A 26,985-nucleotide genomic window follows, 5' to 3' on the forward strand; every position below is an offset into this window, starting at 1 on the left:
TTCTAGTGGTGCGATTCCTATCTCCACGGGTGCGATTCAAGTTTCTGGAGGCGCAATCAAATCTCTCCAACCATCCTCGTCAAGATTAGGTCTCTCATTTGACAACTTCTTCGCCGAAGACGATGAAGCTTGTTGCATGACGTTCCAAATCGAAGAACTTGTGGTGGATGTGCATGAAATTAATCATCGTCCTCGCCTCTAATCGCACCGCAGTCGTCCCAATTTTTTCACTTTCTTTCTTTCGCACTCCCACACTACAAGAAATTTGCCATATACCCACTAATATATTTAGTGACATAGATGAAAATCGTAAGTATAGGAATTATATACCAATAGACATAATATATGTGGGTGTAGGTATCATATACCTATGAGTCATTTTTGTCGTCACTAAACCTTTTAGTCACAGAAATAAACCATGGTATAGATAGGATATGCGGACATATAACTTACTCTGTGACTATAATTTGTGGATCATTGTAACATTGTTTTCTTACTCTGTAACTATGATTGTTCAATAATGTAGTTATATATGTTGATTATCTTCTTAAATCGTAATGTTGTCATTAGCTACCAATTGTTATCAGCACCACAATCACCCCTGAATTGTTTAGAATTTAATAAACAGAGCATACAATAAAACAGTAGGTTTGGTCAATATATATTTTGTTAATGATAGCTCAGTTTAGAACAATTAATTTGAAAATAAGCAGGTGTACGCCAAATAATGCTGTCAAAGCTACGTGTGTTGTTAGTTGTTGTATTTTTTAGGTAAATGAAGCAGATATCCGAATTATAAGGCAAATCTGACACGCATATAATTTATTAATTGAAGGTTCGGTAAAGCATTTATATTTTATATAGTTGATGAAATTAAATTGTACTTAAAAGTTACTTTTGGGTTGAGTATATTATGTTTAATAGGATTCATATACTTGTGAAGGGCTTACAATTTACTGTGATCAAAATTGTGTGAAAGGTGTCGTATATAAAATACCTTAACCCACTTTCACAATATATTTTTTTATAGGCACTTTAACAATATATTGATTGAATATTGATGCTCGAAAAGAAAATACATAAAACATGTGTCTTCTCTAGTGAAGTACAATAATTCTTTAGATGAGAGGGTGAGTAGCACAACTTTGAATTGTTGTGCATCCCGCAAGAAGCCGATTTAAAATGCGTTTGATAAATAGTTTAATTAAATTCTTATGATTAAGTGCTCGTTCACATAGCAAACTTTTTGTACTTCTCTACCTAGCAGTAGGCTCACAGATCTTATTTACATGCATGCTAAATATCATGATGTTAATGGAGGGAGTATATAGTACGGAATTAATATTTTTTTCCGGAGGAAGAGCTTATCGTGTTATGACGAGTAAACAAGTTTATAATAATAGATTAAAATAGTCCATAAGGAAGGGGAATTGATGGATATTGGATATATCAATGCAATGGGGCTATTGACTTTGTCAAATCAAACCTACGCAACAGGCCAGCATAGCAACAAAGAAAATTAATAATATGTGCAGTGTTTGGCTGGTGGATGGGTCTATTCTTTTGTAGGTTATTTCAAGGGCCACAGAATCTATTTATTAACTATACGATTAAATTATGCGAAACAAGTAACAAAATATATTTTGTACGTTAAGGAATAGTCGAAGTCAAAGCGTACATTATCTGACTAGATTATATTATGATATGCATCAATAATATGTGTCAACAATCATCATATATTCTTTTCGATATAAGGAGCTAGAAATGTTGGAAATTAAATTAGGTTGGTCATGGTTACACTCATATTAATCAACAAAGTACTAAGTTTCTGAAATCCAACTTGCCCTACATGCCTTTACAATGGATTATTAATAAAATCAAGATGGTGAGGGTTGACTTAAATATGTACGTTAACATTCCACATTGATTAAAAATAAGGGTAAGATAATTTATAAAAGGTAGTGCAATTTTTTAGAATAGAGTTTAGTCTAACTCAAATTTTAAGATGATCTCAGAGTTTACCTTATGGATCGTTTTATTAGAGATCACGCGCATATTTGTGATATAGCTAGAAGTGAGGAATGCAAAGAGAAGAGGGAGCTAGAATCATAGAAATTTTACATGAGACACAAAGTTTAGTTGTGTGAGAGAGAGAGGATGAAGTATATAGCCGTATAGGAGCTTGAACACAACACCATCGTCTTAGTTTGCAACATCGCGCTTGCTGCCACCGGCGTTGCATCTTCAGCCACCAATGTTTTACCATCATATGTAGTCCTATACCCATGCTTGATCGCGTGCTTCAGGCCTAATTCCGCAACTATAACATGTTGAAGCATGCAAATTTTCTTTTGTCCCAATGTTATGTATTTCTAGATAAAAAATAATTCATCATAAAATTTTTATGCAGTCATTTTTTGGGTTCAACACCACTGAAATAATCAGTCGAGTATACACATTCTAAATCCACCTCCACCCTAGTGAAATTGTAGGAAAAAAGAGAGAAATGAGTGATATGATATATGATGTGACTGAAAATACAGAGAAAAATATAAAAAAATGTGAAAATGGATAGGACTGTAAGAGAAAGAGTGTAATTAATATAGCACACCTCAATCTATTTCTACCAAATATTTAATCTAATGCATTAAGAGGTACTAGAAACTAAGTTCTTTATACCATCATTCGATTTATATTGATTCTATCTACTAGAAAATACTTTATTGTTATTTTTACTTGAACTGAAATTTTTGCACAAAACAAAATTTAATCAAAAAGAGCTTACAATGAGCATGATTTACAATTTACTTATCTTTTTCAATTAGTACTCAAAAAAGAAGAGGATAAGTTGGGAAACCATGCATACGTATACTTTTTTTTAAAGGGGGCCTTTGGATTAAAGATCTAGCAACCTTTAATGTTGCTCTTTTGGCAAGTGGTTGGAGAATGCTGTTATAAAGCACACTCCATATGGTGGAGAGATTTGTGGATTGGAAAGAGTGTAATAGGATTTCAGGACAGACCCTTTTGTAAAGGAAGGAAAATTGAAAATGAATTGGTATAGACTATATCAGATTTCAGAGAACAGAGATATTTTTTTTCGTGGTATGAGCACGCATATGAGTTTATACCCATCAACAGACAATTATATTTGATACATAAAGATCCACTTTTTGTGGGATTTATAATTAAGCATGCACCACAGTCAACTAGCCGATGCTTAAGAAAATAGAGAGGCTTATGTAGATTATAATTGGGGTCTTACTCTTGAGTGGTAAATGGAGTTTTGAGAATTTGGAATTTTGATGGAGAAGAGATCCCAATAGAAAAATGTCGTTATTGCAAAGTTATGAAATTTAATGGTAGGTGTTGAAGTTTCAGATTTGTTTCTGCATAGATGGATATGGAAAGAGTAATCCTCAAGGAATGACTCATATAAAGTGTATGTTTGGATATGGAAAGAGTAATTAATCCGAAGAATTGATCAATGTTAATCAATGTGGAGAACTTACAAAATCATTTCATGATGAAAGGCTCTCTTGAAGATTTTGGCAAGCGCGTGGAGGTTGATTTTGGGCAGCCTTCCAAGAAAATCCAATATACTAAACAAAATTAGAGTAAAATCAAATAATTTCAACATTAGAGTAAATTATAAGTTGTTGATTTATGGCATGCGCATGTATTTTTTTTAATTTTATCATTGAAATTTATTTTATTTTATTTTATCTAACCAACAATTATTTTTTAAATTTTTCATTTGCACATTAATCATTATCAAACCTGAATTACTCAAAATGATGGTAGCAGGGGAGATTATGACTATGACAACGACGTAACTGGTTGGAGTTTTGAGCCCTCATTCGAGGGAGGCACTTGCTTTCGTTACGCGCTGCATTTAGCTCTTGATCTTGGCTTTTAAAGGGTAACTTTTGAGACTAATTGTTATACTTTAGTTTATGATTTTATCTCGTTAATTTCACTTTTGTGCGTCATACTCATAATTGCACCCCTTTTTTTTTTTTTGACTAGAATGCATTTTCCTTTGCCAATTTAGTTTGGCTTGAGGAGCGACCCTTGGGGTGATTCTTTTTGTGCTCTGTGGTGTTATGACCTCAATGCTGAACTTTTCATCTTAATGCTATTATCTGTTACCTTTAAAAAAAAGTTAATTATATCAAACTCAATTTCATCAAAAGGATCACAAGTACTAAAATAACTAATAATAATAATATATTCAAACATGATTACAATATTTATAGATATTAATGTATGAATAAATATTTTTTTATACATCGGAAAGATAAATTGCACCATCCAAGAATTGATCCATGTACCTCACTCACCCAACTCATATGTCCCTTAGCTCTTACCACTTGAGCTATCATTTAGAGACGCATGAATAAATATTATTCGTTACAAATAATTATATAAATATTATTTAAAAAAACTATATAAATATGTTGTCATGTCATATTTTTTTTATAAATTCAACAATTAATTATTTTACTTAGCCTTAATTATTTTTGACTTAGTGTTTGAATAAGTTATTTGAATATTTTAAAGAAGATAATTGAATTAATATTTTATCATATTTTTTTAAACTTATCAGATTTAATTTTATCTAATTTTAAAGGATCACAAGTACTACAATAAAAAAAATTCTAACATGATTACAACATTATTTATAGATATTAATACTATTCGTTATAAATAATTATAGAAATATGTTTTTGAAAATTCAGCAATTAGTTTTACTAGACTAACTATTGTTGACTCTGTGTTTGAATAAGTTGTTTTAAATTTTATGATGAAATATATTATATAGTTTGACAAATCTTGTAAAATAATGATTTTTGTAAGAGATTAGAGTTGAATAGGAGAATTTCAAAATTACTTGTGATAAGATAAAGTTTTTTTTTTCTTTTCTTTTGAACGTGTGATAAGATAAAGTTTAAAATATGAATAATATCTATTACAATTAGTAGATAGTTTCACTCCTTAAATATTTAGTTGATGACTCAACTATTGAGTGATCCATATGATTAATGATTCGTGGGGTTTTTTTTTTGATAAGCAAATAATGATTTGTGGGTATTATTATTGGACTAATAAATACGATGTTGTCTAAATGACCCATGATAAAGTTTGAGTTAAATAACTTACCATTCAATCACATTGGATATAAGTGAGTTAGAATTTCTATATTGTATTTATTATTTTATTTCCAACTCATTTATCTCCAATGTAATTGGATTGTGGGATATTTAACTCAAACTTTATCATGAGTCATTTAGACAACCCCGATAAATACATGCTAAACTTTGACCATAAATAAATTTTACAAATCTTAATTAATTACTAACTAATAATGATATATACACACCTCATTTTCTAAATACCTCATTTGGACTCATTTTTATTTCTATCTATCTCCTTTTATCATCTATCAAATCTTATATTTTCTCTCTCTTACTTTTTCTATCTCTCTCCTCCACCTCTCTCCACCTTATCTTAGAGGTGTGAAGATTAAGATTATTTCTTAATCAACATAAGTCAGTCAAGCAAATAAGGAGGAAACATTTCTATCTCTATTAATATAAAAATTGTGTTAGTGAATCATCTGTAAATATATCGGTAGGCAACATGTGATTCAAAAAACATATTCTTGATCTGTATCGATGATCGGAGTGGAAACACCAAATTATATTACATGTGAAAAAGCAGATGTTATGTAATATAAAAAGCAGAGGTGATAAAAAGAACTAGAGAAAATGAAATGCAATATTAAAAAAGTGACATAGGATGAATCAAACCTTTGTATATGATTCATGAAACTAAATCAAATGACTCTGGAGGTAACTTTGCATTTTTGCAACCAGACAAAAACCCATGATGTTTTCTTCTCTGTTATTATTATATGTTTGATTTGACCAATAATTAATAAAATCTTATCATTTCTTCGATTAACCCAAATTACTATTATGGGTTCTTCATCGTATTAATTAGCTGTGATTGTGAACCTTCTCTTCTCTCAAGAGAGAGAGAGAGAGAGACTTCTCTGACGCCATTGACAACAAGCTCCATAGCTTTCCCGCGAAATAGAGAGAAAAACAGAGACACAAAAAAATAACAACAACATAAACATAAACAAAAATAAACATTAAACAAAACAGAAAACTCTCTGTTTCGAGAAGACAGTCCCTGTTTTCTCTCTGTTCTTGCATCTGCATCTGCAATCTTCTCATACTTTATTTCTTTTTTTTGCATGAAAAATCAACCTTGACAAATTCCAATTTTTCATTTTTTGATAAAATTTTGACACCCCATTTTGTAATACCATGTGGGTTGTGTGAAAGTAGCAAAATTTCTTGAGTTTGGTTGGTGCAATGCGCGTTCAAAGCAAAGGCTCTATAAGGGTCAAAATGCAAGATCTAGGACAAGTCTTTGTTCAACCCTTTCACCTTCTTCTTGTTCTTCTTCCTGTTTCTCTTGTAAACAGGGTGAATTTTCATCACTCTTTGTTGTTTGCTTCCTCGAACATTCTGTTTCCTAGTTGATGATTCCATTGACCGGTTTTGTAGGCTCAGTTGAACGTGTCTGTTTCTGGGTTTTTGGTCTTTTTCAAATTTCAACCAACACGTTTGTTTTCTCCTAAGTTCCAACAGTATATAGAGATTTGATATAGAGATTTGATTGCAGGCTTCAACATATATATATATTTCTGTTGTTATTTTGTTGTGTCAGCCAGCCTGCATCATCATAATCATAAGAATCATAACCTTTCCCTCACACTCTCCTTGTTTCTCTGACATTCCTTTGTTGTTTGTTTCTGGGTCTTTGACCCTTTTCTGGTTTGCACCCTTGTTGCTTCCATAGTATGATTTTCATGTGTCTGTGACAAAAGGGTTTCTTCTGAGCTTACTGGGGTGGTCAAATTGTGGTGTGTTTGGTGGTTGTGCATTGGAGACTGTGATCTTGAAACTTGAAGTTGAAACTGAGCTTAGGTGGTGGTTTTGTTGGCAGTTTGTGTGGTGGGAGGAGCAATTAGTTTCATCTCAGTGGCTCTTTCTTTGTGCTTTTTTGGGGGGTGAAAGGGTAGGGAAAGAATGAGGGGTGAAAGGAGGAAGAGGCTGCATTTTAGTAAGATCTACTCATTTGCTTGTGGGAGAGCTTCATTCAAAGGAGATCATTCACAGATTGGAGGGCGTGGATATTCAAGGGTGGTGTTCTGCAATGAACCAGAGAACTTTGAAGTTGGGATTAAGAACTATGCAGATAATTCTGTGACTTCCACAAAATATAATATTGCTACTTTCTTGCCAAAATCACTGTTTGAGCAGTTTAGGAGGGTTGCTAACTTCTATTTCTTGGTGACTGGAATCTTGGCTTTCACAAAGCTTGCTCCTTATACTGCTGTCAGTGCTATCCTTCCTCTGATTATTATTATTGCTGCAACTATGGTCAAAGAGGGTATTGAAGATTGGCGCCGGAAAAAGCAGGTACTAAGATTCTTCCTTCCACTTTTTCCTGTTCTCAGTTTCATTCCATAAAAGTGAATTTCATGAATCTTTTAGTCCTCCATCATGGAGCACTAGTGTGTGGATTCCAAATGAATTTCATTGGTCTTCTCTTCTTAAACTTGATTTATATTTTCTTTTCGCAACTCATAGTGTCTATAAACTCTGTTTGGGGAAGGATTGGGGGGGGGGGGGGGTTACAACGTGTTCCATGGCTTAATTTACAGCAAGTAATTTTAAAAAAAGAAAATTGTGGTTTTCTTACAAGGTTAAGGAATAAGGAAGTCTTTGATACAAATGATTGTTTTTTTTTTCTTTGTATTTTATTGTGGTTTTGTTAAACTGTGAAAGAAATGGTATGCCAGTTTTCATGAGCATGATAAACAGCTTATGGACGATTCTAGCATTTTTGGGTTAGATCCTTGGTATGACATGCTTGAAAGGGATGAAGTACAGTAACAATTATTATTTGTTAACATTATCTCTCAGATTCGAAGTTCAGTTGAATACTGCAGTTGAAATTTCTTAATAATTTGATATAATGACAGTGAGGTAAAAAACCAGAAAGTTCAAAATGGTATCTATATATTCCACTTTCTGCTACAATATTTCCTAAGGGTTAAGTTTTGTTGTCTATGAAAATTTGAATATGATCAAAATTTCTCTTCTGTACAATTAAATATATGAAATTAAAACAATAGACCACAGGTTATTGACAAAAAGAAGAATAAAAAGTGGGAGGGGGGATTCTGGGTGTTTATGTATGATGTCAGGGTATTATAATTTAGCTAGTGGAATATTGTTGCAGGATATGGAGGTGAACAATAGAAAAGTTAAAGTTCATAAAGGGCATGGAACTTTCGAATATACTGAATGGAAGAATCTGAAAGTGGGGCATATAGTAAAGATAATGAAGGACGAATTTTTCCCTGCAGACCTCCTTCTTCTTTCATCTAGCTATGAAGATTCAATTTCCTATGTTGAGACCATGAACTTGGATGGAGAGACAAATTTGAAGTTAAAACAAGGGTTGGAAGTAACTTCTGCCTTACATGAGGATTCCGAGTTTAGTGATTTCAAAGCTACAATCAAATGTGAAGACCCAAATGCAAATTTATATTCATTTGTTGGGACCCTGGAGTTTGAAGAGCAACAATATCCCCTCTCTCCTCAGCAGCTTCTTTTGAGAGACTCTAAACTCCGTAACACGGATTACATATTTGGAGCTGTCATCTTCACTGGTCACGATACAAAGGTTGTTCAAAATTCTACTAATCCCCCCTCAAAGAGAAGCAAAGTTGAGAAGAAGATGGATAGAATTATCTACTTCTTGTTTTGCATCTTATTTCTGATGGCATTTGTTGGATCTATTTTCTTCGGTGTTGCGACTAAAGATGATTTGGATGACGGGGTGATGAAAAGATGGTATTTAAGACCGGATGATTCGACAATTTTCTTTGATCCTAAAAGAGCAGTTGCTGCTTCTGTATATCATTTTCTTACAGCCTTAATGTTATATGGCTTCTTCATTCCCATCTCATTGTATGTTTCAGTAGAAATTGTCAAAGTTCTTCAAAGTATCTTCATCAACCAAGATATCCATATGTACTATGAAGAAGGAGACAAACCGGCCCATGCCCTCACCTCAAACTTAAACGAGGAACTTGGCCAAGTTGACACAATACTTTCTGATAAAACTGGAACTCTGACATGCAACTCAATGGAGTTCATCAAATGTTCCATTGCTGGAGTAGCTTATGGCCGCGGTGTTACGGAGGTCGAGAGGGCCATGAGTAGAAGAATCGATTCTCCTTTGAATATTGACATCAGGGAATCTCCTGATAGAAGTGCACCCACCATCAAAGGTTTTAACTTTGCAGATGAAAGGATCATGAATGGAAACTGGGTTAGTGAGCCTTATGCAGATGTTATCCAGAATTTTTTTCGCTTATTGGCAATCTGTCATACAGCCATACCAGATGTGGATGAAGAAGACACGGGAAATGTCACATATGAGGCTGAATCTCCAGATGAAGCAGCATTTGTGATTGCAGCAAGAGAAATTGGTTTTGAATTCTATAAAAGAACTCAAACTAGTTTATCAATGTACGAATTGGATCCAGTTTCTGGTGAAAAAGTTGAAAGGTCTGTTTGTAATTAAGATATTGTTTACAGCTACTTCTTTTTGGAATTTACTTTCTTCGAGCCATGTAATAGTAATACTACTGAATGCATCAAATGTCCACAAAGTCACTAACTAATTTGTTTTTGCAGGACTTACAAACTTCTCCATGTACTAGAATTCAATAGCTCGAGGAAGCGAATGTCAGTGATAGTGAAGGATGAAGAAGGGAGAATTATGCTTCTCTGTAAAGGTGCTGACAGGTTTGTGATAAACTAACCTATAATGATAGTATTTTGAAGTTCTTATCTTTGCTTTGATTCTATTAAGTTGCCTTGTGTCATATTTCATGCAGTGTCATGTTTGAAAGGCTTGCCAAGGATGGGAGGGAGTTTGAAGAGAAAACCACGGAACATGTAAATGAATATGCTGATGCAGGTTTAAGAACCCTGATACTGGCGTATCGTGAACTTGATGAAGAACTATACAATGAGTTTGATAGTAAGTTTTCTCAAGCCAAAAATTCAGTTACAGAAGATCGGGAAACACTGATTGAGGAAGCATCAGATAAGATTGAGAGGAATCTAATCCTTCTCGGTGCTACTGCTGTAGAGGACAAGCTTCAAAATGGGGTGGGTTGGAAAAAATGTTAACATGTCAAGATTTATCTATTGGGGAAGGACTTGAAATGATGTACTTCATATTGTTTTGACAGGTTCCTGAGTGCATTGACAAGCTTGCACAAGCTGGAATTAAGATCTGGGTTTTGACTGGGGATAAAATGGAGACTGCCATCAATGTTGGGTATAATATTGTGATTATACCTTTCGTAATTTTCTGCAGCATGAGAATTACTTCTCAAAATTTTTGACGTCAATATACAATTACAGGTTTGCTTGTAGTTTGCTTAGACAAGGAATGAAACAGCTTATAATTCAATTGGAGACTCCAGAAATTCTAGCTTTAGAGAAGGCTGGAGACAAGTCGGCGATTGCCAAGGTAAAATGAACTTCAACCATTAGTCTAGTTGTTATTTACTCTAGTTTAGATATATGCGTAGTTCCATCGAGCATGTGAACGAAATGGTTGTCTTAATATTTACATTATCCCAATAAGATATTAGTACATGGATGAGCTGATGTGTGTGTTGAATCTGGTATAAACTGCTGAAAATTTGAATTCATATTTTGAATTCTTCCATCGTGGTTTTGCATACACAGCGACTTGATTGAGTGATATTAACAATAATTGTAACTCTATTTGTATGGCATTTTTCACTTTTGTTTGAAAAGATGCAAGAAAAATTATGCATGCATTCTATTATTTTGTTTCTTTCCTTTTGTTTTAACGCATTAAAACTTTTGCTTGCCTATGCTGAAAGGGATTTCTTGGTGTACAAGTATCATAGTGAAATTGGACAGTTGAAAGTTAGAGAGACCTTATATCTTTATGCTGACTCATGTTTTAGGCTTCCAAGGAAAATATCCGCCAACAGATATCTGAAGCTATTCAACAGCTTGCTGCCTCCAGAGGAACCTCTCAAAGAGCATTTGCTTTAATTATTGATGGAAAATCACTTGCTTATGCTCTACATGATAGTATAAAGGACATGTTTCTAGAGCTCGCGATTAAGTGCGCATCTGTTATCTGCTGCCGCTCGTCTCCGAAGCAAAAAGCACTGGTACGTTTCAATCTATTATGTGCTTCTATTTCTCTATGTGACATAATGTCCTCATTTTTGTTTTAGTTCTGATAAAATTTTGGGTTAGATTTTAAAAATAATAATTCTTATACTGGTTCCCCTTTTAAAGGTCACTAGACTGGTTAAATCTGGAACTGGCAAAACGACATTAGCTATTGGTGATGGAGCTAATGATGTTGGAATGCTTCAAGAAGCAGATATAGGGGTTGGAATCAGTGGTGTTGAAGGAATGCAGGTATTCAGAAAGTTGATAAATTGTTTGGTTCTATAATTGGTTTTTACTACTTATATTGTATTGTTACTACTTTTTTTAAAATTTCATTCTCATTCTCCCCCAGGCCGTTATGTCTAGTGATATTGCAATTGCACAGTTTCGTTATTTGGAAAGGTTACTTCTTGTACACGGACATTGGTGTTACCGGAGGATCTCATCAATGGTAAGGGCCCTCTTCATATAGAATTAGGTGGTTTTAAGAGTTGCCAAACTACCCTTTAGGCTATAATTTTTTTATTTGAAACCTTTATTTGAGATTCAGATTAACTTGTTTTTTCTTCTTCTGACAGATATGCTATTTTTTCTACAAGAATATCACATTTGGCTTTACCCTATTCTTGTATGAGGTGTATGCATCATTTTCTGGACAGCCTGCATACAATGACTGGTTTCTGTCTCTGTATAATGTCTTCTTTTCATCACTTCCCGTGATTGCCCTTGGCGTCTTTGACCAGGATGTATCAGCTCGGTACTGCCAGAAAGTAAGCTTACTCTTCACTATAACATGTCATCAAATTTCTGAGAGTAGCTTTGAGTTTGAGAATTGATTCCGGTGAAAAAGAAGTTTATCCAAACATGCTATTAACCCCTAATTGAATTTTACTTTTTCATGGTAACTTTTAGTTGAGCCTCAACATTGACATTCCTTGTTATTTGTGTTTAATGTGGCAGTTTCCTTTGTTATATCAAGAAGGTGTGCAAAATGTCCTCTTTAGCTGGCGTCGAATACTTGGCTGGATGCTCAATGGATTCATCAGTGCCATAATAATTTTCTTCTTCTGCACAAAGGCAATGGAGATTCAGGCCTTTGACGAGGAGGGGAGAACCGCTGGGAGGGACATATTGGGAGCGACGATGTACACATGCGTGGTTTGGGTTGTGAACTTGCAGATGGCACTTTACATCAGTTACTTCACCTTGATTCAACATATTTTCATCTGGGGATCCATTGCGATCTGGTATCTCTTCCTCCTCGCGTACGGATCATTGCCTCCGAGCCTCTCCACAAATGCTTACAAAGTCTTCACTGAAACCCTTGCTCCATCTCCTTCCTTCTGGATTGTGACATTGTTTGTGGTGGTCTCAACTCTCATACCGTACTTCTCTTACTCAGCACTGCAGATGCGGTTCTTTCCTTTGTTTCACGAAATGGTGCAGTGGATTAGGTATGAAGGGAAGGCGAATGATCCCGAGTTTTGTGCTATGATGCGGCAGGGGTCGTTGAGGCCAACAACGGTTGGTTCGACAGCTCGCTTAGCAGCTAAGGATGATGATAACTTTACTAGAGAGAACGGCACTAACCATAGATGATGCATTTTGTGTATAGCAGCCTGAAAAATGTATTATTGTGGCTCCTCTTCAACCGTATTTTGGCTGGGAAGTTGGATGGAAAAATAAACTGTATACCTGTTTTTTTGTTTGCTATTGAGGCTGTACAGCGGTTAATTTGTAATTTTCTTTTTGTATCATAGAATGTAGCAGTTACTGTGTATAGGTAGAATTCTTTGTAGGATTGCATAGCGCTTCTGATATAGAAATCTTATCTTAAGAGTTCCCTTTTCGTGTCAAGTTATTCTTTTGTTGCTACATGCAATTGATCATCTTATAAATCCCTGCATCACTCTTTTATGATTTACTTCATTGTTGGAAGTGTAATTGAGAAATGACATATTAAATGCTATTCACCTTGTTTGGTTGGGAGAAGAAAAGTAAGAGAAAAGATAGAAAGAGAATAGAAAAATGAGATGATTTTAAGGTTGTTTGGTTGGAGAGAAAGTGAAAAGAAAAAAGTAAGAGAAAAGAAAATTGTATGTTTGTAAAATGATACTATATATCCTTACCTAAAATAAAAATTTGATAAATAATTCTTAACAAAAAACAGTGGTAAAAAGATAGTTAAACTTTTTATTTTTGTTATTATTAAATACTTTTTGATTTTCTTAAAAGGAGCTATTTGTCAAATGAGTAAAGACTTACACAGTCAATTACTCCACACCAGGAGAAAAGATGAGATAAAGACATGGATGAGCTGCACCTCTTATGAACTACCATTTCTCTTGTGGCCTCCGAGGTTGATCGCTCTGTAATCTCGCCAGGTGATTTGAATTCTAACATGTTATGCTAGCTCGATTTTTGTTACTTACTGAGTTAAGCAGCAACAGCTTATCATTTCTACCATGTTTATTTTTCATATTTCAGATTTGATAACCTCCATCAATTCAATGGATTGTTTCAATTACTATCCATATTTTCCTCACTTGTTTGTTAAAATTTCATAGTAGCACCCTTGGCAAACGTACGTAGCTTTGATTATTAATTTGTGTTGACTCCAAAAGAATTATTAATTTTAGCTTTGACTCCAAAAGATAAGGCATTCGCTTTGATGATGATGTATTATCAGGTAAAGCTAGCTATGACTATTGAAGAAAAATCAAGCAAGTATATATAGCTGAATCTTCTTGTTGGATTGTGTCAACTTGGGAGAATGATTCTCAAGTGTTTGGGTTTTCGCCGTTCAAAGAAGAACTCAAGTTCAACTAAGAGGCCCTACCCAACAGTGATAGAAGAGTTATCCCATCCATTTTCTCTGGAAGATATTAGGAAATCAACCAATAACTTTGATGAAGTAATTGGTGTAGGAGGCTATGGTAAAGTATATCAAGGCAAAGCTCGTCTTCTCCAACTTGATCATGTTGCTACTACTACTGCACTTGTAGCGGTGAAGCGAATAAATGTATCTTATAATACATATGCATTGAGAGAGTTCCAAAAGGAAGTTGAGTTGCTCTGCCAGTTTTGTCACCCTAATTTGGTCTCTCTTATTGGATTCTGCATCCACAAAGATGAAAGATTTATTGTTTACCCGTACATGTCCAATGGTTCCCTTGCTGATTGTTTATTCAAGAGGGATCAAAGGGAACCACTCTCATGGAAGAAGAGGCTAGAGATATGCATTGGAGTGGCGCGTGCGGTGCACTACCTTCACACTGGACTCAAACGCATCATCATTCACCGTGACATCAAACCCTCTAACATTCTCTTGGATGAGAATATGGTACCCAAGCTCTATGATTTCGGGATTTCCTTACAAGGATCGTTGTTCTCGGCAAAGCCACAACCAATTGAAGGAAAACGCGTTGTTGGTAATAAGTTTAGCTTTATTTTCAATTTTACAAGCTCAGTGTAGGGAACAACAAAAGTTTTATCCCCTTGAATGACATCGGTTATATGGATCACTGACACCATTGAACTAACAATTTTACTTAATAGGTACACTTGGTTACATGGCCCCCGAGAATATCAGGGATGGCATCTTGACAGATAAATGTGATGTTTATTCATTTGGCATTGTTCTATTAGAAGTGATATGTGCAAATCCAATTTATACAATTAAAAAGGAGATGCATGAGACAAATGAAGAAATATTGATCAGGCTCCAAGCTGAGGATATTGATCCGGCTCTTGCTGGAAATATTGCACCAGTGTGTTATGAAGTATACATAGATATCATTCGCAGGTGCTTAAAGCTTGAAGCAAATGAGCGACCAACAATGGGCGAAGTGGAGATGCTACTTGAGCATGCTCTGACTTTACAACAGGAAGCCGAAGCCACAGATACTAGTGATGATTATCTCTGATTCTTCACTAGCATTATCAAACCATAACGATGAGAAGCGTCAATTTCAGTCTTGAGTATGTTAATTTGGTGAGTCTTGGATGGATTAAACATCATGCACTGATCGCTGATGGGGTTAATCTTCGTTTGTCTCAATTATACACAACTATAAACTTGCTCTTGTTTTTGTTCTGTTGGCAAAATTCATTAATCGTGTATTTTGGTCTAGTTTTTATTTCAAAAGGTCTCAATGCTCCATATTATGAGACAAATATTTGAAGAAATAAGATAATATAGAATCAATTATAATTTAAAATCTTATGGAAATGATGAATGTTTCGGATATTGAGATAAAATTAATATTTCTTATGGAGAAATACTAGTGTAGATGTTGTCTGTAGTCTGTACTACATTTTCACTTCTTTATGCTATTATCCAATGTTACTTGTTGATTGGTTGAGTTTACAAGATAGTGATCAGGCAAGCTTGATCAATCACATAAACTGAGTGTTACTTTGGAAAAGGGTTACATGTGCTCTGAACTCTCCTCCGATTTGGGCAACCTTCGTGTCACCGTGTTGAACTCTTACCGATGGTACCTACGAGGGCACTCCGACACTCAAGTTAATAAGGGAAAAAAAGAATAGAAAACTCAATATCATATTCAAGCATATATGGTAGTGTTTACCTCAATCCTTTAAGTGGTTAAAAGTCGTTGTAATTAAATGTTATGTCGAAGGGATTTGATGTCATGGTTGTTTGACATTGTCAACCCATCATCAAGCGTGAAGAAAAACCTCAAGCGGTGTATGGCTTTAGGTGGAAACAATTTTGAAGAGGTTCTAGTCTAGTCTTCTACTCATGTGTGTTTTTGTTTGAGGTTCGGTCAAGTGCTTCAATTTGTTAAGTCTAATCATGTCGCAGCATGGTGCTTTATCTCGCATGGCTCAAACCATTGCTCACGTTATTAATGTCAACTTCGGTCCTACGCGCATGACTTGTGTAATATCCTTCGAGCGTACTCGTCCTTCAAAATAGATATCTCACAAGCATCCGGTCTCCTGCTTAGTGTCGTGACTTGATTCGTCGGCCTGGTATGTGGTTAACCTAAGGTGTCGCAAGGTAGGTAGAATTTTAAACGAATGTCTCCGCCATGTCAGCAACGAGCCAATTATCATAAGATACATCTCATATATATTACCGAAATAATTTTTATCAAATTAACAAAATTCATTGAACAATACAACCGAATGCAGAACCACCTCTTCTCGTTCACCGGCCGTCGTGTACCACTCTCTCTCCGCCGCTTCCTCAGCCAATCCACCGGCAACGACCTCTACGACCCGCCGTTTACCCCATCACCAAAACCGCACAAAGCAAACAATGAAAAGAAGCAGAAGAACAACAACAAAAACAACAGCAACTTCAACAATGGAGCTCCGAATATCAAACCTGACCCGAATCTTCCATTGAAATCGGACCTTCCATTCGACTTCAGGTACTCTTACTCAGAGACAGACCCCAATGCGACACCCATCAGCTTCCGCGAATCGCCCAAGTTCTCGCCGTTCGGACCGGGACGGCTTGACCGGAAATGGACCGGGACTTCGGCTCCGGTTGGTAAGGAAGTGGACCGGGTTAGGTTGGAAGAGGAGCGGAGCCGGGTGCTCGGAGCACCGCTTGAGGAGGAGGAGGTGGCGGAGCTTGTTGAACGCTACCGTCATAGTGACTGTGCTAGGCAAATTAATTTGGGTACCTATTCATCTCTCAACTGTTTTTTCTGTGTTTATTTGTCATGATAAAGGGTAGAAACTAAGAAAGTGTTTAACTTTGGAAAATAATTGAAATGGGTACATTGTGTAAATGCTTGAAGTAGGGGAGAAAAAGTTCTATCTTGGTCACCATTGATTGAGGAATGGCCATTGTTGTTGACTGCTTACATGCATTATAAGTACCTTGTTTTTCACCATTGTTGCTGGTACTCATATCAGTTTATATTTTTTCCACTTAAGTTGGGAATTTTACTTGTTTTTTATTGAGGTGATTGAACATATCCTTTATTTATTTGATTGATTTAGCTCATGTGAAGTGAGGGTTATGCTTTAGGTGGGAAAATGTAGAGTTTGTAATTATTGATTCGAAATTCAATAGATGAAACTTGTGATAAAATGTATGTACTTATAGAACAACTTATGAAGTTATATGGGTCAAGCACGTGTGAAAATGCATTTGGAGGAGCCTTTTTTTTATTTGATGAGTTCTTATGGGTGTCTGAAGGCAAGTAGCTAATGATCTTTATGCTGTGGTAGGGAAGGGGGGAGTAACTCACAACATGTTGCATGACATCCATAACCATTGGAAGAAGGCTGAGGCTGTGAGGATTAAGTGCTTGGGTGTGCCAACTCTTGACATGGACAATGTTTGCTTCCACCTTGAGGTCAGCATTGTTGTTTTACACTTTTGTTCATTCCAATCTAGACTTTCAGAACGCCTTTTGATTTTTCCCCTGATGTGTGTGTTGTTGTGTCTACAGGACAAATCTGGCGGGAAAATTATCTACCGCAACATTAATATACTGCTCATTTACAGGGGACGGAATTATGATCCCAAGAACCGTCCAGTTATTCCTGTTATGCTGTGGAAGCCTTATGCACCGATATACCCTAAGCTTGTGAAGAATGTAATTGAAGGCTTGACGCACGAGGAAACAAAAGAATTGAGAAATAAGGGATTGAATGCAGATCCTCTGATGAAACTCAGTAAGTGCATATGTGGTAGTAGAGACTTACAAAAAGTAACTGTTTTGTCATGATCAATTTTAAAATAGTATTGGATTGGTAAGTATGCTTAAGTTTGGTTTCCATGTTCAGCTAGAAATGGTGTTTATGTGAATGTGGTGGAGAGGGTGAGGGAAGCTTTCAATACTGAGGAGGTTGTGAGACTGGACTGCACTCATGTGGGTATGAGCGACTGCAAAATGATCGGAGTGAAGCTAAGGGTATGTTTGTAGAATTATAAAATTTAATGTTTCCATTCTTTAAGTTGAATTTAAAATGTGTACATGGTGCTTAAGTATTTAATGTTGTCCTTATTAGTGCAGGATTTAGTACCATGTGTCCCTATCTTGTTCAAGGATGAGCAGATAATCATCTGGAGAGGAAATTTAAGTCAAGAACAACCTTCAGATGCATAAGGGAGTATTTAAATTAGAGGGTCTACAATGTGAATGAGGAAATGTTAGTTAGGTAAAGTTGACATTTTGATTCAGTCTATATATTCAACATCCTTGAGTCCCTGACCATGTAAGTGTTCAAAGTTCCCGTTTTCCTTTATATGGAAAAATTCAAGGATACTTGTCTAAGTTGTGGATCACACACGTTAATGCAAAGGCTAGAGACTCATGCTACCTGAGACAGCATGGTAGTTATTCAAAAGGTTTCATGAAGAAAGGAGCAGCTATGGAGCAAGACAAACAGTTTTGGTCACTAAATTGAAGAAAGAAATATCTTGAACCTGTAGGAAAGGATCTACTCACTTCTTTTTTTTTTTTGGGTAAAGTAAGTCATCAAAGCCATTGATTGAGTTGTTTTATTGACCTTTCAAAATAGGTAATCACTATGAATGGTTGTGATGACTTACTTTACCTTCCAAAGGGACTCTCAGTTTAGAGCTAAATCCTTCTCATTTTATGTAATTGTTTCAGCAATTGTAGTATGTTCAAAGTCCGCAATGATTTGTACAAGTATATGGTTTAATTATTAGAAGAAATGGTTTTAAAACATACGATACAGCTCCACTTTTACACTTTATATAATTGTTTTTGAAACTGCACAAACAGGGTAAGATTTCAGAGAAATTAACAAAGATTGCACAAACATAGTCATCAATGCTTGCAATCAAAGTTATCAAAGACAAGCGAAGGTGCACAACACATGCCCCTATCATGCACTATATATACTCCATGCTTAAAAAAGTTTCAGACTCAAAAAATTGATTAACTCACACCGAAAAGAAGACTCCCCCATGAAGCAAGACTTTACTTTACTGACTTCATTTATTAACATCAAGTGGGAATTAAATGAGCAGACTCAAGTGGGAGTTAAAAGAGCAGACTCAAGTCTGAATTCCAATAATGAACACAATATTCCCAAAGTATTGACTGGCTTCTCAAGTCAATTTGACAAGCTTCCACATTTTCCTTCTGCAGTTGCTTAAAGCATAAGTCTTATACTTCAATGCTGTTTCATCCCAAATCTGATTTTACTTTATAGTAACTATCATGTCTGCTATAGAAAGACCAAATACTCATAATAAATTTGTTTACCTATCTGGACTGTAGCAATATCTCCATACCTTACTGGGAAAAAATAAGGTCTTATTTCTAAATTGTCAATTACATCGGAAAAAGTTGTGTTCACACTTCCTTTTAAGTGAAAATGGGGTGGAGAGAAGAGAGATATAGGAAGAAAAGAGATAAAGTAAGAGATGAGATGAGTGATATGATTTGATGAGAAGAGAGAGATAGAAAGTGAATGTGGAAATGAAGTGTAAAATGATAGGAGTGTGAATGAATGATAGCTCAATTACTATCAGTGCTAATGTTACAAGAAAGAATATGTAAAAGTCATCCCAATAGCCGCACTTTTATTTACCATTATCTACCAAATCAATTAACATGTTAAATTTTATTATCTATAAGAAGTAACTTTTTACAAATTCTAATTACAAAAGCAAAATTGCTGCCAATGAACAGCTAATGAAAAGAATCAAGAAACTTGGTCACAAGAATGTGAGGGTTTGAACCTGATGCTGTAAAATACCAGAACCAAAGTCAGCAATGCGCCTTAGCCACATCTGCAACCAACAAATTCAAGCAGGGCTTCCCTTGGCTTTGCTTGACTAGGATCTTTTGGTTCAAATTAAATCTTCCACGTTTGGAAATCCTTCTACGATTCTTAAGTCAAAATCAATTATGGGGAGAAGCTTCTACAAGTAGTTTTTGGATGTCAGCATTGATTCTGAGAAAAAATAAGCTAATCCAAACATATTAAGTACAGTGGCCCTTCACGACGTATTCAAACTAGCCTGACTGAAGAAGTCTGTGCTGTAATTTTGGCTGCCAAATGCCATCCTCCTAAACAGTCTTATTTCTTCAGATTGCTGTGCAGAGTCAAACGCCTGGCTTTCCCCGAGTCGCATTCCGTTCGTTATATCTGAAGTTGCTAAACTATCAAAAGCTCTAACAACCTATGAAACATAATTGTTTTTCAAGAAAAACAATGTTAGTATAGTGTGCATGTTTACTACTTGATAATCCAAGAGAACTCTGTTGCTGCTTTTTTCATTTGTTTACCTGTCCCATGCGAGGTCTCTTTGAAGCCGAATGCCGCACACACGCAGCAGCAACTTCAATCATGCAAAACATTTCACTTTCAACGTAGTTATTTCCTAGCCTTGAATCTACCAAACTCTGAAACTCTTCACTTTCGATTGCGTGACTCAGCAAAGGTCGAGCCTGAGAAAAAAGGTAGCATCGTTAGTGACCAAAGGGTGATGAGCTGAGAACAGTCAAGTAAGTGAAGGCATAGAACACAGATAATAAGAACATGATAACACTCCACATGTCTGTAAAAATAAATTCATTATTTATCATAAAAATGGCAGAATATTGGAGATTGAAAATCAAGGACTAACTTATGCCTCATATCCTTAAATTAGGGGCTCTATAACATGGACATTGAAACACACAAGATAATAATATAGAACCTGGGTTTACTTCCTCTGGTCCTTTTAGAGTTTCTTAACCTTCACAGGTCAGTGATTCAATTCTCAAAAAAGGGCTTACATACAATACCTAAATAATTAGACCCTAGTCTGTAACTAATCTGATGCAAAAACTTGTTTTTACTAAGATTTATGTGTTGAAGAGTGAAGACACTGCAGATTTCACATTCAACAGTAGATGCAACAAACATGGATGCACTTTGCAAGCTGGATGGCAACTATGGTCACAGTGGAAGGCTCAAAAAATAGTAAGCATTTTGTCATCGTTTTCACACACGAGTTACCATGAGAAATATGTAATTCCCAAAGAAAAGAAAAGCATAATCATGAAATAATTTTGATCCCAATGAGTAGTTTAAACTAAGAGCTTCTCAGAAACAAGATAAGCAAGAAGATAGCCGCTGCAGCAAACGAGTGAAACACATACCCATTCAACTAGACTCTCATCTCCCAAGGGTTGGGATGAATCTACTGCCTTACGTCCGGAAATTAGCTCCAAAAGCACAACTCCATAAGCATATACATCAGACTTCTCAGTCAATTTTCCACTTGAAGCATATTCAGGTGCAACATACCTTTTAAGGGAGAAAAAGGCAATCAATGTTCAAGCAGATTGTGTTCTAAAAGTTTGTTAGTCTAAGTGAAATAGTAAAAAAAACGACAAGAGAAGTTAGTAGAAATATTAATGAATACCCACCCAAAAGTTCCCATGACACGCGTCGTTATATGTGTATATGCATCAAGAGCTAATTTGGCTAGCCCGAAATCTGAGACCTGTAACATAAAAAATATGAGCACTAAGATTTGGATATATATATATATATATATATATAGCACAAACAATATTGAACTTTGAATTTGTAGAATGGTAGATACTTTGGCTTCATAGTTGTTATCCAAAAGAATGTTTGATGACTTGATATCTCTGTGAATAATCCGAGGATTGCCTGAAAAGTTTGTAACATTCAACATCAATAACAATACTAACCACTTGGCACTATCCAACTAGGAGTCAGTTTGGATACGGACCAAAGAACACTTATTAGAATTTTTCTACTAAAAAATACACTAGATTAGCTCTAATAAGAGCTCTTCGGTCGCATCCAAACAGGCTTTAGGTAGAATAAGCTACCTGCATCACTTGATGCCATTGTGTTGCAACATTGGTCCATATATATTGGTTGTGGATAACCTAACACAACCTCTCTATTTTTTCTCTAGTTCATGATAGATTAGATTTTTGGTGTTTGTAACTGAAAACTCGACATCCAATTATGTGGTTTTCACCCCTCTTTTGTCCATAAACGCTAACTAGATGTTTAGCCCAATCAGGTCAACGTTCTCCATATAGTTCAATTGACATATGCATTAAAATTATGAGACTTTCCTTTGTTTAGTCATGCATGTGAGGTAAACATACCTTCGATTATAAATATCAAATGATTTCTAGGATCATCTAATCAAGAGGGTAAGCTCAAGTGGTAAGAACTAGGGGACATAAGGGTTGGGTGGGATGAACGGTGAAGGGTTTGAACCCTGAGGAGGGACTAATTTACTAACATTACTAACAACTAACATTTGCGAGGAAAAATATAAGCATAAAGTCCAAACTCCTAGCCACTAACCATATCTACAGTCTACACTACTCAAAATCTAAGTCAAGCAATTGAGTTCCAAATAAGTAAAAAGAAAGGACTATAATGTTTTTCTAGCACCCATCATCAATTCACATTCATGCCTTCTGATTTGGTTTTTAGCTAATTCAAAAAATTCAAATTTCCAAAGAATAAAGTTAACTGATAGGCATTTATGTTCTTGCATGACCAAAGAATAAAGTAATAAGGGTTCTGCAAACAAAACAAAAAAAAGTAATAAGGGTTGATAATTACAGTCTTCATGGAGATAAGCTATTCCTCGAGCTGCACCAGCGGCGATTCTAACACGTTTTTCCCAGTCTAGCACAGGCTGACCCGGCCCTGCAAATTACAATTTCAGTTACTACAATCAAAGGTAATAAAAATACCAGAAGTGAAACAATCTTTTGCCACTCAGAAGTAGTTTTACCATGTAGATGAAAATAAAGGGTATCGTTAGAGACATAGTCATAGACAAGTAGTTTTCTGGTATCTTGAATGCAGAATCCCACCAGAGAAACCAAATGGCGATGATGTATGCGACTAATAATTTCAACCTCAGCTTTGAATTCTTTCTCTCCCTGACCTCCACCAATTTTCAGCTGTTTGACTGCTATCTCTCTCCCATCAGGTAGGGATCCTTTATATACAGAACCAAATCCGCCCTCGCCCAAAAGATTTTGAGCTGAGAAACCATTTGTGGCCTTGACCAGTTCTTCATATGAAAACCATGATCTTGAGTTGCCAAGTCCACCAGGGTCAGATGGTGAATGCAAAACATCACTGCCAGATCCACTTCTTATAGGAGCTGAGGATGGTGTCTTGAAAAAGGATGAATCTGGACAAAGTTACAAACAAAGGTTAATTGATTTAATGGCAAGAAATTGGCAAAGATTTAACTTTTTTTTATGTAGTCTGGAAGCATGGGAATGAGAAATTAAGCAAGTCATGAAATCTGCTTCAACAAAAATAAGGACCCCCTTTGACTACCAATCAAAAAGTAACCTAAACACACTTAATGAAAAATGAACCTCTACCAGTGCACCAATTATAATGAGAACAAAACTACCAAATAAAAGAGGACCAAACAAGGGAAGGAGAGTGATACATTAAGGACAATCCATGAAAGAAACAACAACAATGTCAGCGTTAAGTGTTAACCATTTTACCTGATCCAGTTGAGGAAGGTTGAGTGAATGGCATGACATAACCATTATTATCAGGCTCCTTCTTCTTTTGCCTCCTGAAGCACCATATAGCAACTCCAATCAAGATAAACCCCAAAATTCCACCCAGCACAACAAGAGCCACTACAGCACCAGTACCAATTCCACCACTGTCTCCATCCTCAGGGCTTGAGTTTTCTGACCGGTTCTGCGATGGCGGCGGTGGTGAAAGCAGGAAGCGCGATGGAGGAGGCGCCAATTGAACAATTGGAGGTGATCTTGGTGTAGAATTTGAAGGTGGAACCGGTTGAGAACTTGGTGTGACAGGTGGAGGACTAATTCTAGGATCAGGAGGGGATGCTGCTGGTGGTGGTGAGGATGATGATGATGGTGGCGGTGATGACCTGGGCGGCGGCACAGCCACCCGCGGTGCCGGTGCTTGTGGTGGAGTTGCGTTTCTTGGGGGTGGTGCAGACGGTGGCGGCGGCGGTGGAGGTGAACCTCTAGGTGGTGGCACAGAAGCCGGAGGAGGGGGTGATTTCTCTGGCGGATTAGACGGAGGTGGAGCTAATACTGGCGGCGGAGAGCTTCTTGGAGGAACCTGTGATTGCGGTGGAGGTGATGGACGTCCCGTAGAAGGTGGTGGCGGTGGCGGTTGTTGCGCCGGAGGAGGGTTTGATGGTGTTGCTGGAGGGGAAGCTACTGGAGGCGACAATGGAGGTGAAGCCGGAGGAGGCGATGGAACTGCGGGAGGAGGAGCTGATGGGGTTGCCGGAGGAGGAGCTGATGGGGTTGCCGGAGGTGGAGCTGGTAGGGTTGTTGCCGGAGGAGGAGCTGACACATTAGCCGGAGGTGGAGCTGATGAGGTGACCGGAGGTGAAGAAAGTTGTTGCGGTGGCAGAGTGGCGGCAGGGGACAGTGTCCGTGACGGTGGCGCGGCGGTGGAAGACGCCGGAGACGGCGACGCCGCGGACATTTTCAAACTTCCGTTACAGCAAACTTCATGAATGTCCCAAGTGTCAGAACCAAACAAAAATCTGGTTACCCAGATCGCAAAAAGCAATTCTGAGCAATACCCAGATCACCAAATCCAAGATAAACAAATAGAATCACCACAGAGTCATAAATTTGTGGATCAACAAGAACAACATACAAGAGAAAATCCCAATTTTCTCGAGTTTCAGAATCGTCGGTAAAAGTATGTGACAGCAGTGCCTAGATTATTGACCACTTACCATTGTTGTCGACATGAATTAGAGCCAGGAAGCAGAAGCAGAAGAGGATTCAATCGTAAAATTCTGAATTGTTGAGGAATGAATGAGTGTCTGTCTGTCTTGTGTGCATAGGCTTGTTGTTCACATTCACAGTGGAGTCAGGACACGGTTACGCGGATTGTGGGGTCCAATTCCAAAAACTATGCGACTCCGAACAATGCTACCTCAGGTTTGAATAGTGGACATTGGACAATATTGAATTTTTCAAGCAAATTATAATCAACTCCTCAAAATTCATTATTTTGTTTTATGTGTTTCATCACTAAATTTTTTTGTGTGTCCTCGTAGGATAGCTCAACCGGTAGTAGTTAGGGGACATATGAGTTAGATAGGGTAGAGTTCAGGGATCGATTTCTAGCGAGTGCAATTTATTTTTTCGATATAAAAAAACTATTTTTTTTAGCGTAATGTGTCCTTATTCGGAAGCAATTATGTTGGATTCGAGGCAGAAATATTCACATCTTGTTTTATCACTAAATTTTAATTCAATCAATTTGTATCCATAATCCAAAAATAATTTAGACTTACAAATATCATCTACTGAGACAATTATGTTTGAACTAAAAACATTTAAGTGAAGTTTGCTTTTCCAACAAAGTTTTTTATCAATACGAAATTTTATTTAAGAGGAATCAAACGACCTCTCAAACCAACTACTCATTGGTTTATATGATATATCTATCGCAAGCTAAAAACATTGACCATTTATAAACAACTTGGATATTATTTTTCTTAGGTTATTATGGCTGTCTATATCAATAAATGTTCTTTTTAAAGTTTGAACTTGTTTCTAATACTCTTCTTACAAAAAATTAACTTGTCCATTAGACCAAATTGGTATTTTACGTACCAAATAGATTCTTTATTTTAATTTCTCTAAGATCCAGCAACTACCAACCGAGAGAGTTTATGGCCAGATGACCATTCTGTTTGTATCTCATTCCTTGCTAGTTCCTATCATAACGTAAATTCTGTTCAAACTTTGACATTAAAATTATTATAGCCAACAAGACAATAAACAAAAAAGTGTCACGCAAGACGCAACGTTTGGACGTCGCTCATAAGATTGTAAGCATTCTATAATTTTATCCCATTTTCTAATACTAGTTAACTTGCAAAGTTTATGTACGTGTCGTGATCAACGTTGAATAAAGAAAAAGTGCATACACGTAATAGGGATTAGAAAATGCCTAAATGTTGATTTTGTCTCCAATTCCGATGCGGCGTTAGATAGTATTATTATTTAATTTTGCAGCATTTGATTAATTCAATGAACATGAAGTATAAAATTATGCAATTAAAAATGACATTGTAAGATACAAGCAGAACTAGACAAACACCGCTAATTATTGTCACTAGTCACTACTCATTGCTAATGAGTCTGACTCATGTTGTGGGCCTTGTGGGCTTGTGGCTAACCAATATAACCTCGAAACAAGTCGCTTCAAAAAGAATTATAAGACCCCTAAAACACTTGAAATCTCTCCTTAATCTTGACCACAAATAATTGGTTCTGGCTTCTGATCAAAACTAACAATCGAGTCGCTAAGGGGAACATGTTTTGTTGGAAGAACTACAATGACCCTTCATATTGAACCAATACATTTATTTACACACTAATTATTTTAAAAAAATCACTTAATTCCCTTTGTTACTACTAATTTTCATTGGAATTTATGTATTATTCGTGCGCCAATGTTTAAGTTCTTGAATAAAACAGCGTCGACATGCAAGAGAAATACATAAATGTAACTTTTTTAAACAATAAAGGTGTAAGTGTAATTATCTCTGTTTATTTTATTCTTGAGAAACATAAAGTAGCACAGACTATTCATTTAGCATACCCAAATGATAGCTCAAGTAGTAAGAGCTCGATGACATATGATATGAATGAGT

General features: G+C 36.2%; 4 protein-coding genes across 10 annotated transcripts; 3 read left to right on the forward strand and 1 right to left on the reverse strand.

The window, feature by feature from the left end:
* Nucleotides 1–5,915: 5,915 nt before the first annotated feature.
* On the forward strand, nucleotides 5,916–13,251 carry LOC130739629 (putative phospholipid-transporting ATPase 9). Of its 2 annotated transcripts, none has more exons than XM_057591982.1 (11): nucleotides 5,916–7,499; nucleotides 8,326–9,662; nucleotides 9,792–9,902; nucleotides 9,995–10,271; nucleotides 10,355–10,443; nucleotides 10,530–10,638; nucleotides 11,108–11,320; nucleotides 11,451–11,576; nucleotides 11,680–11,778; nucleotides 11,906–12,097; nucleotides 12,288–13,251. In XM_057591982.1, the coding sequence occupies exons 1-11, from the start codon at nucleotides 7,107–7,109 to the stop codon at nucleotides 12,924–12,926; spliced, it is 3,585 nt and encodes a 1,194-aa protein (XP_057447965.1). In that variant the 5' UTR covers nucleotides 5,916–7,106; the 3' UTR covers nucleotides 12,927–13,251. The 2 variants fall into 2 exon arrangements, with proteins under 2 accessions (XP_057447965.1, XP_057447966.1); XM_057591983.1 differs by having other exon boundaries at nucleotides 7,374–7,499; nucleotides 8,310–9,662.
* Nucleotides 13,252–13,563: 312 nt separating this feature from the next.
* Nucleotides 13,564–15,459, forward strand: LOC130739633 (putative receptor-like protein kinase At5g39000). Of its 3 annotated transcripts, XM_057591990.1 has the most exons (4): nucleotides 13,575–13,711; nucleotides 13,815–13,911; nucleotides 14,017–14,758; nucleotides 14,886–15,459. In XM_057591990.1, the coding sequence occupies exons 3-4, from the start codon at nucleotides 14,101–14,103 to the stop codon at nucleotides 15,251–15,253; spliced, it is 1,026 nt and encodes a 341-aa protein (XP_057447973.1). In that variant the 5' UTR covers nucleotides 13,575–13,711; nucleotides 13,815–13,911; nucleotides 14,017–14,100; the 3' UTR covers nucleotides 15,254–15,459. The 3 variants fall into 3 exon arrangements, with proteins under 3 accessions (XP_057447972.1, XP_057447973.1, XP_057447974.1); XM_057591989.1 differs by lacking the exon at nucleotides 13,815–13,911 and having other exon boundaries at nucleotides 13,564–13,711; XM_057591991.1 differs by lacking the exon at nucleotides 13,575–13,711 and having other exon boundaries at nucleotides 13,721–13,911.
* Nucleotides 15,460–15,982: 523 nt separating this feature from the next.
* Nucleotides 15,983–19,012, forward strand: LOC130739632 (CRS2-associated factor 2, mitochondrial-like). Of its 2 annotated transcripts, none has more exons than XM_057591988.1 (5): nucleotides 15,983–16,983; nucleotides 17,541–17,668; nucleotides 17,765–17,990; nucleotides 18,102–18,229; nucleotides 18,327–19,012. In XM_057591988.1, exons 1-5 carry the CDS (start codon nucleotides 16,374–16,376, stop codon nucleotides 18,336–18,338), a joined length of 1,104 nt encoding a protein of 367 aa, XP_057447971.1. In that variant the 5' UTR covers nucleotides 15,983–16,373; the 3' UTR covers nucleotides 18,339–19,012. The 2 variants fall into 2 exon arrangements, with proteins under 2 accessions (XP_057447971.1, XP_057447970.1); XM_057591987.1 differs by having other exon boundaries at nucleotides 15,984–16,983; nucleotides 18,332–19,012.
* An 843-nt stretch (nucleotides 19,013–19,855) lies between these two features.
* LOC130739630 (proline-rich receptor-like protein kinase PERK9) lies at nucleotides 19,856–25,220 on the reverse strand. 3 transcript variants are annotated; one of them, XM_057591986.1, is made up of 9 exons: nucleotides 25,051–25,220; nucleotides 23,819–24,814; nucleotides 23,080–23,487; nucleotides 22,905–22,991; nucleotides 21,892–21,962; nucleotides 21,713–21,789; nucleotides 21,443–21,590; nucleotides 20,585–20,746; nucleotides 19,856–20,478 (listed from the first exon to the last, which is right to left on the reverse strand). In XM_057591986.1, the coding sequence occupies exons 2-9, from the start codon at nucleotides 24,789–24,791 to the stop codon at nucleotides 20,296–20,298; spliced, it is 2,109 nt and encodes a 702-aa protein (XP_057447969.1). In that variant the 5' UTR covers nucleotides 24,792–24,814; nucleotides 25,051–25,220; the 3' UTR covers nucleotides 19,856–20,295. The 3 variants fall into 3 exon arrangements, with proteins under 3 accessions (XP_057447969.1, XP_057447968.1, XP_057447967.1); XM_057591985.1 differs by having other exon boundaries at nucleotides 23,819–24,880; XM_057591984.1 differs by having other exon boundaries at nucleotides 23,819–25,220.
* Nucleotides 25,221–26,985: the final 1,765 nt, after the last annotated feature.

The sequence above is a fragment of the Lotus japonicus genome, chromosome 2, assembly GCF_012489685.1.
Source record: "Lotus japonicus ecotype B-129 chromosome 2, LjGifu_v1.2".
NCBI lineage: Eukaryota > Viridiplantae > Streptophyta > Magnoliopsida > Fabales > Fabaceae > Lotus > Lotus japonicus.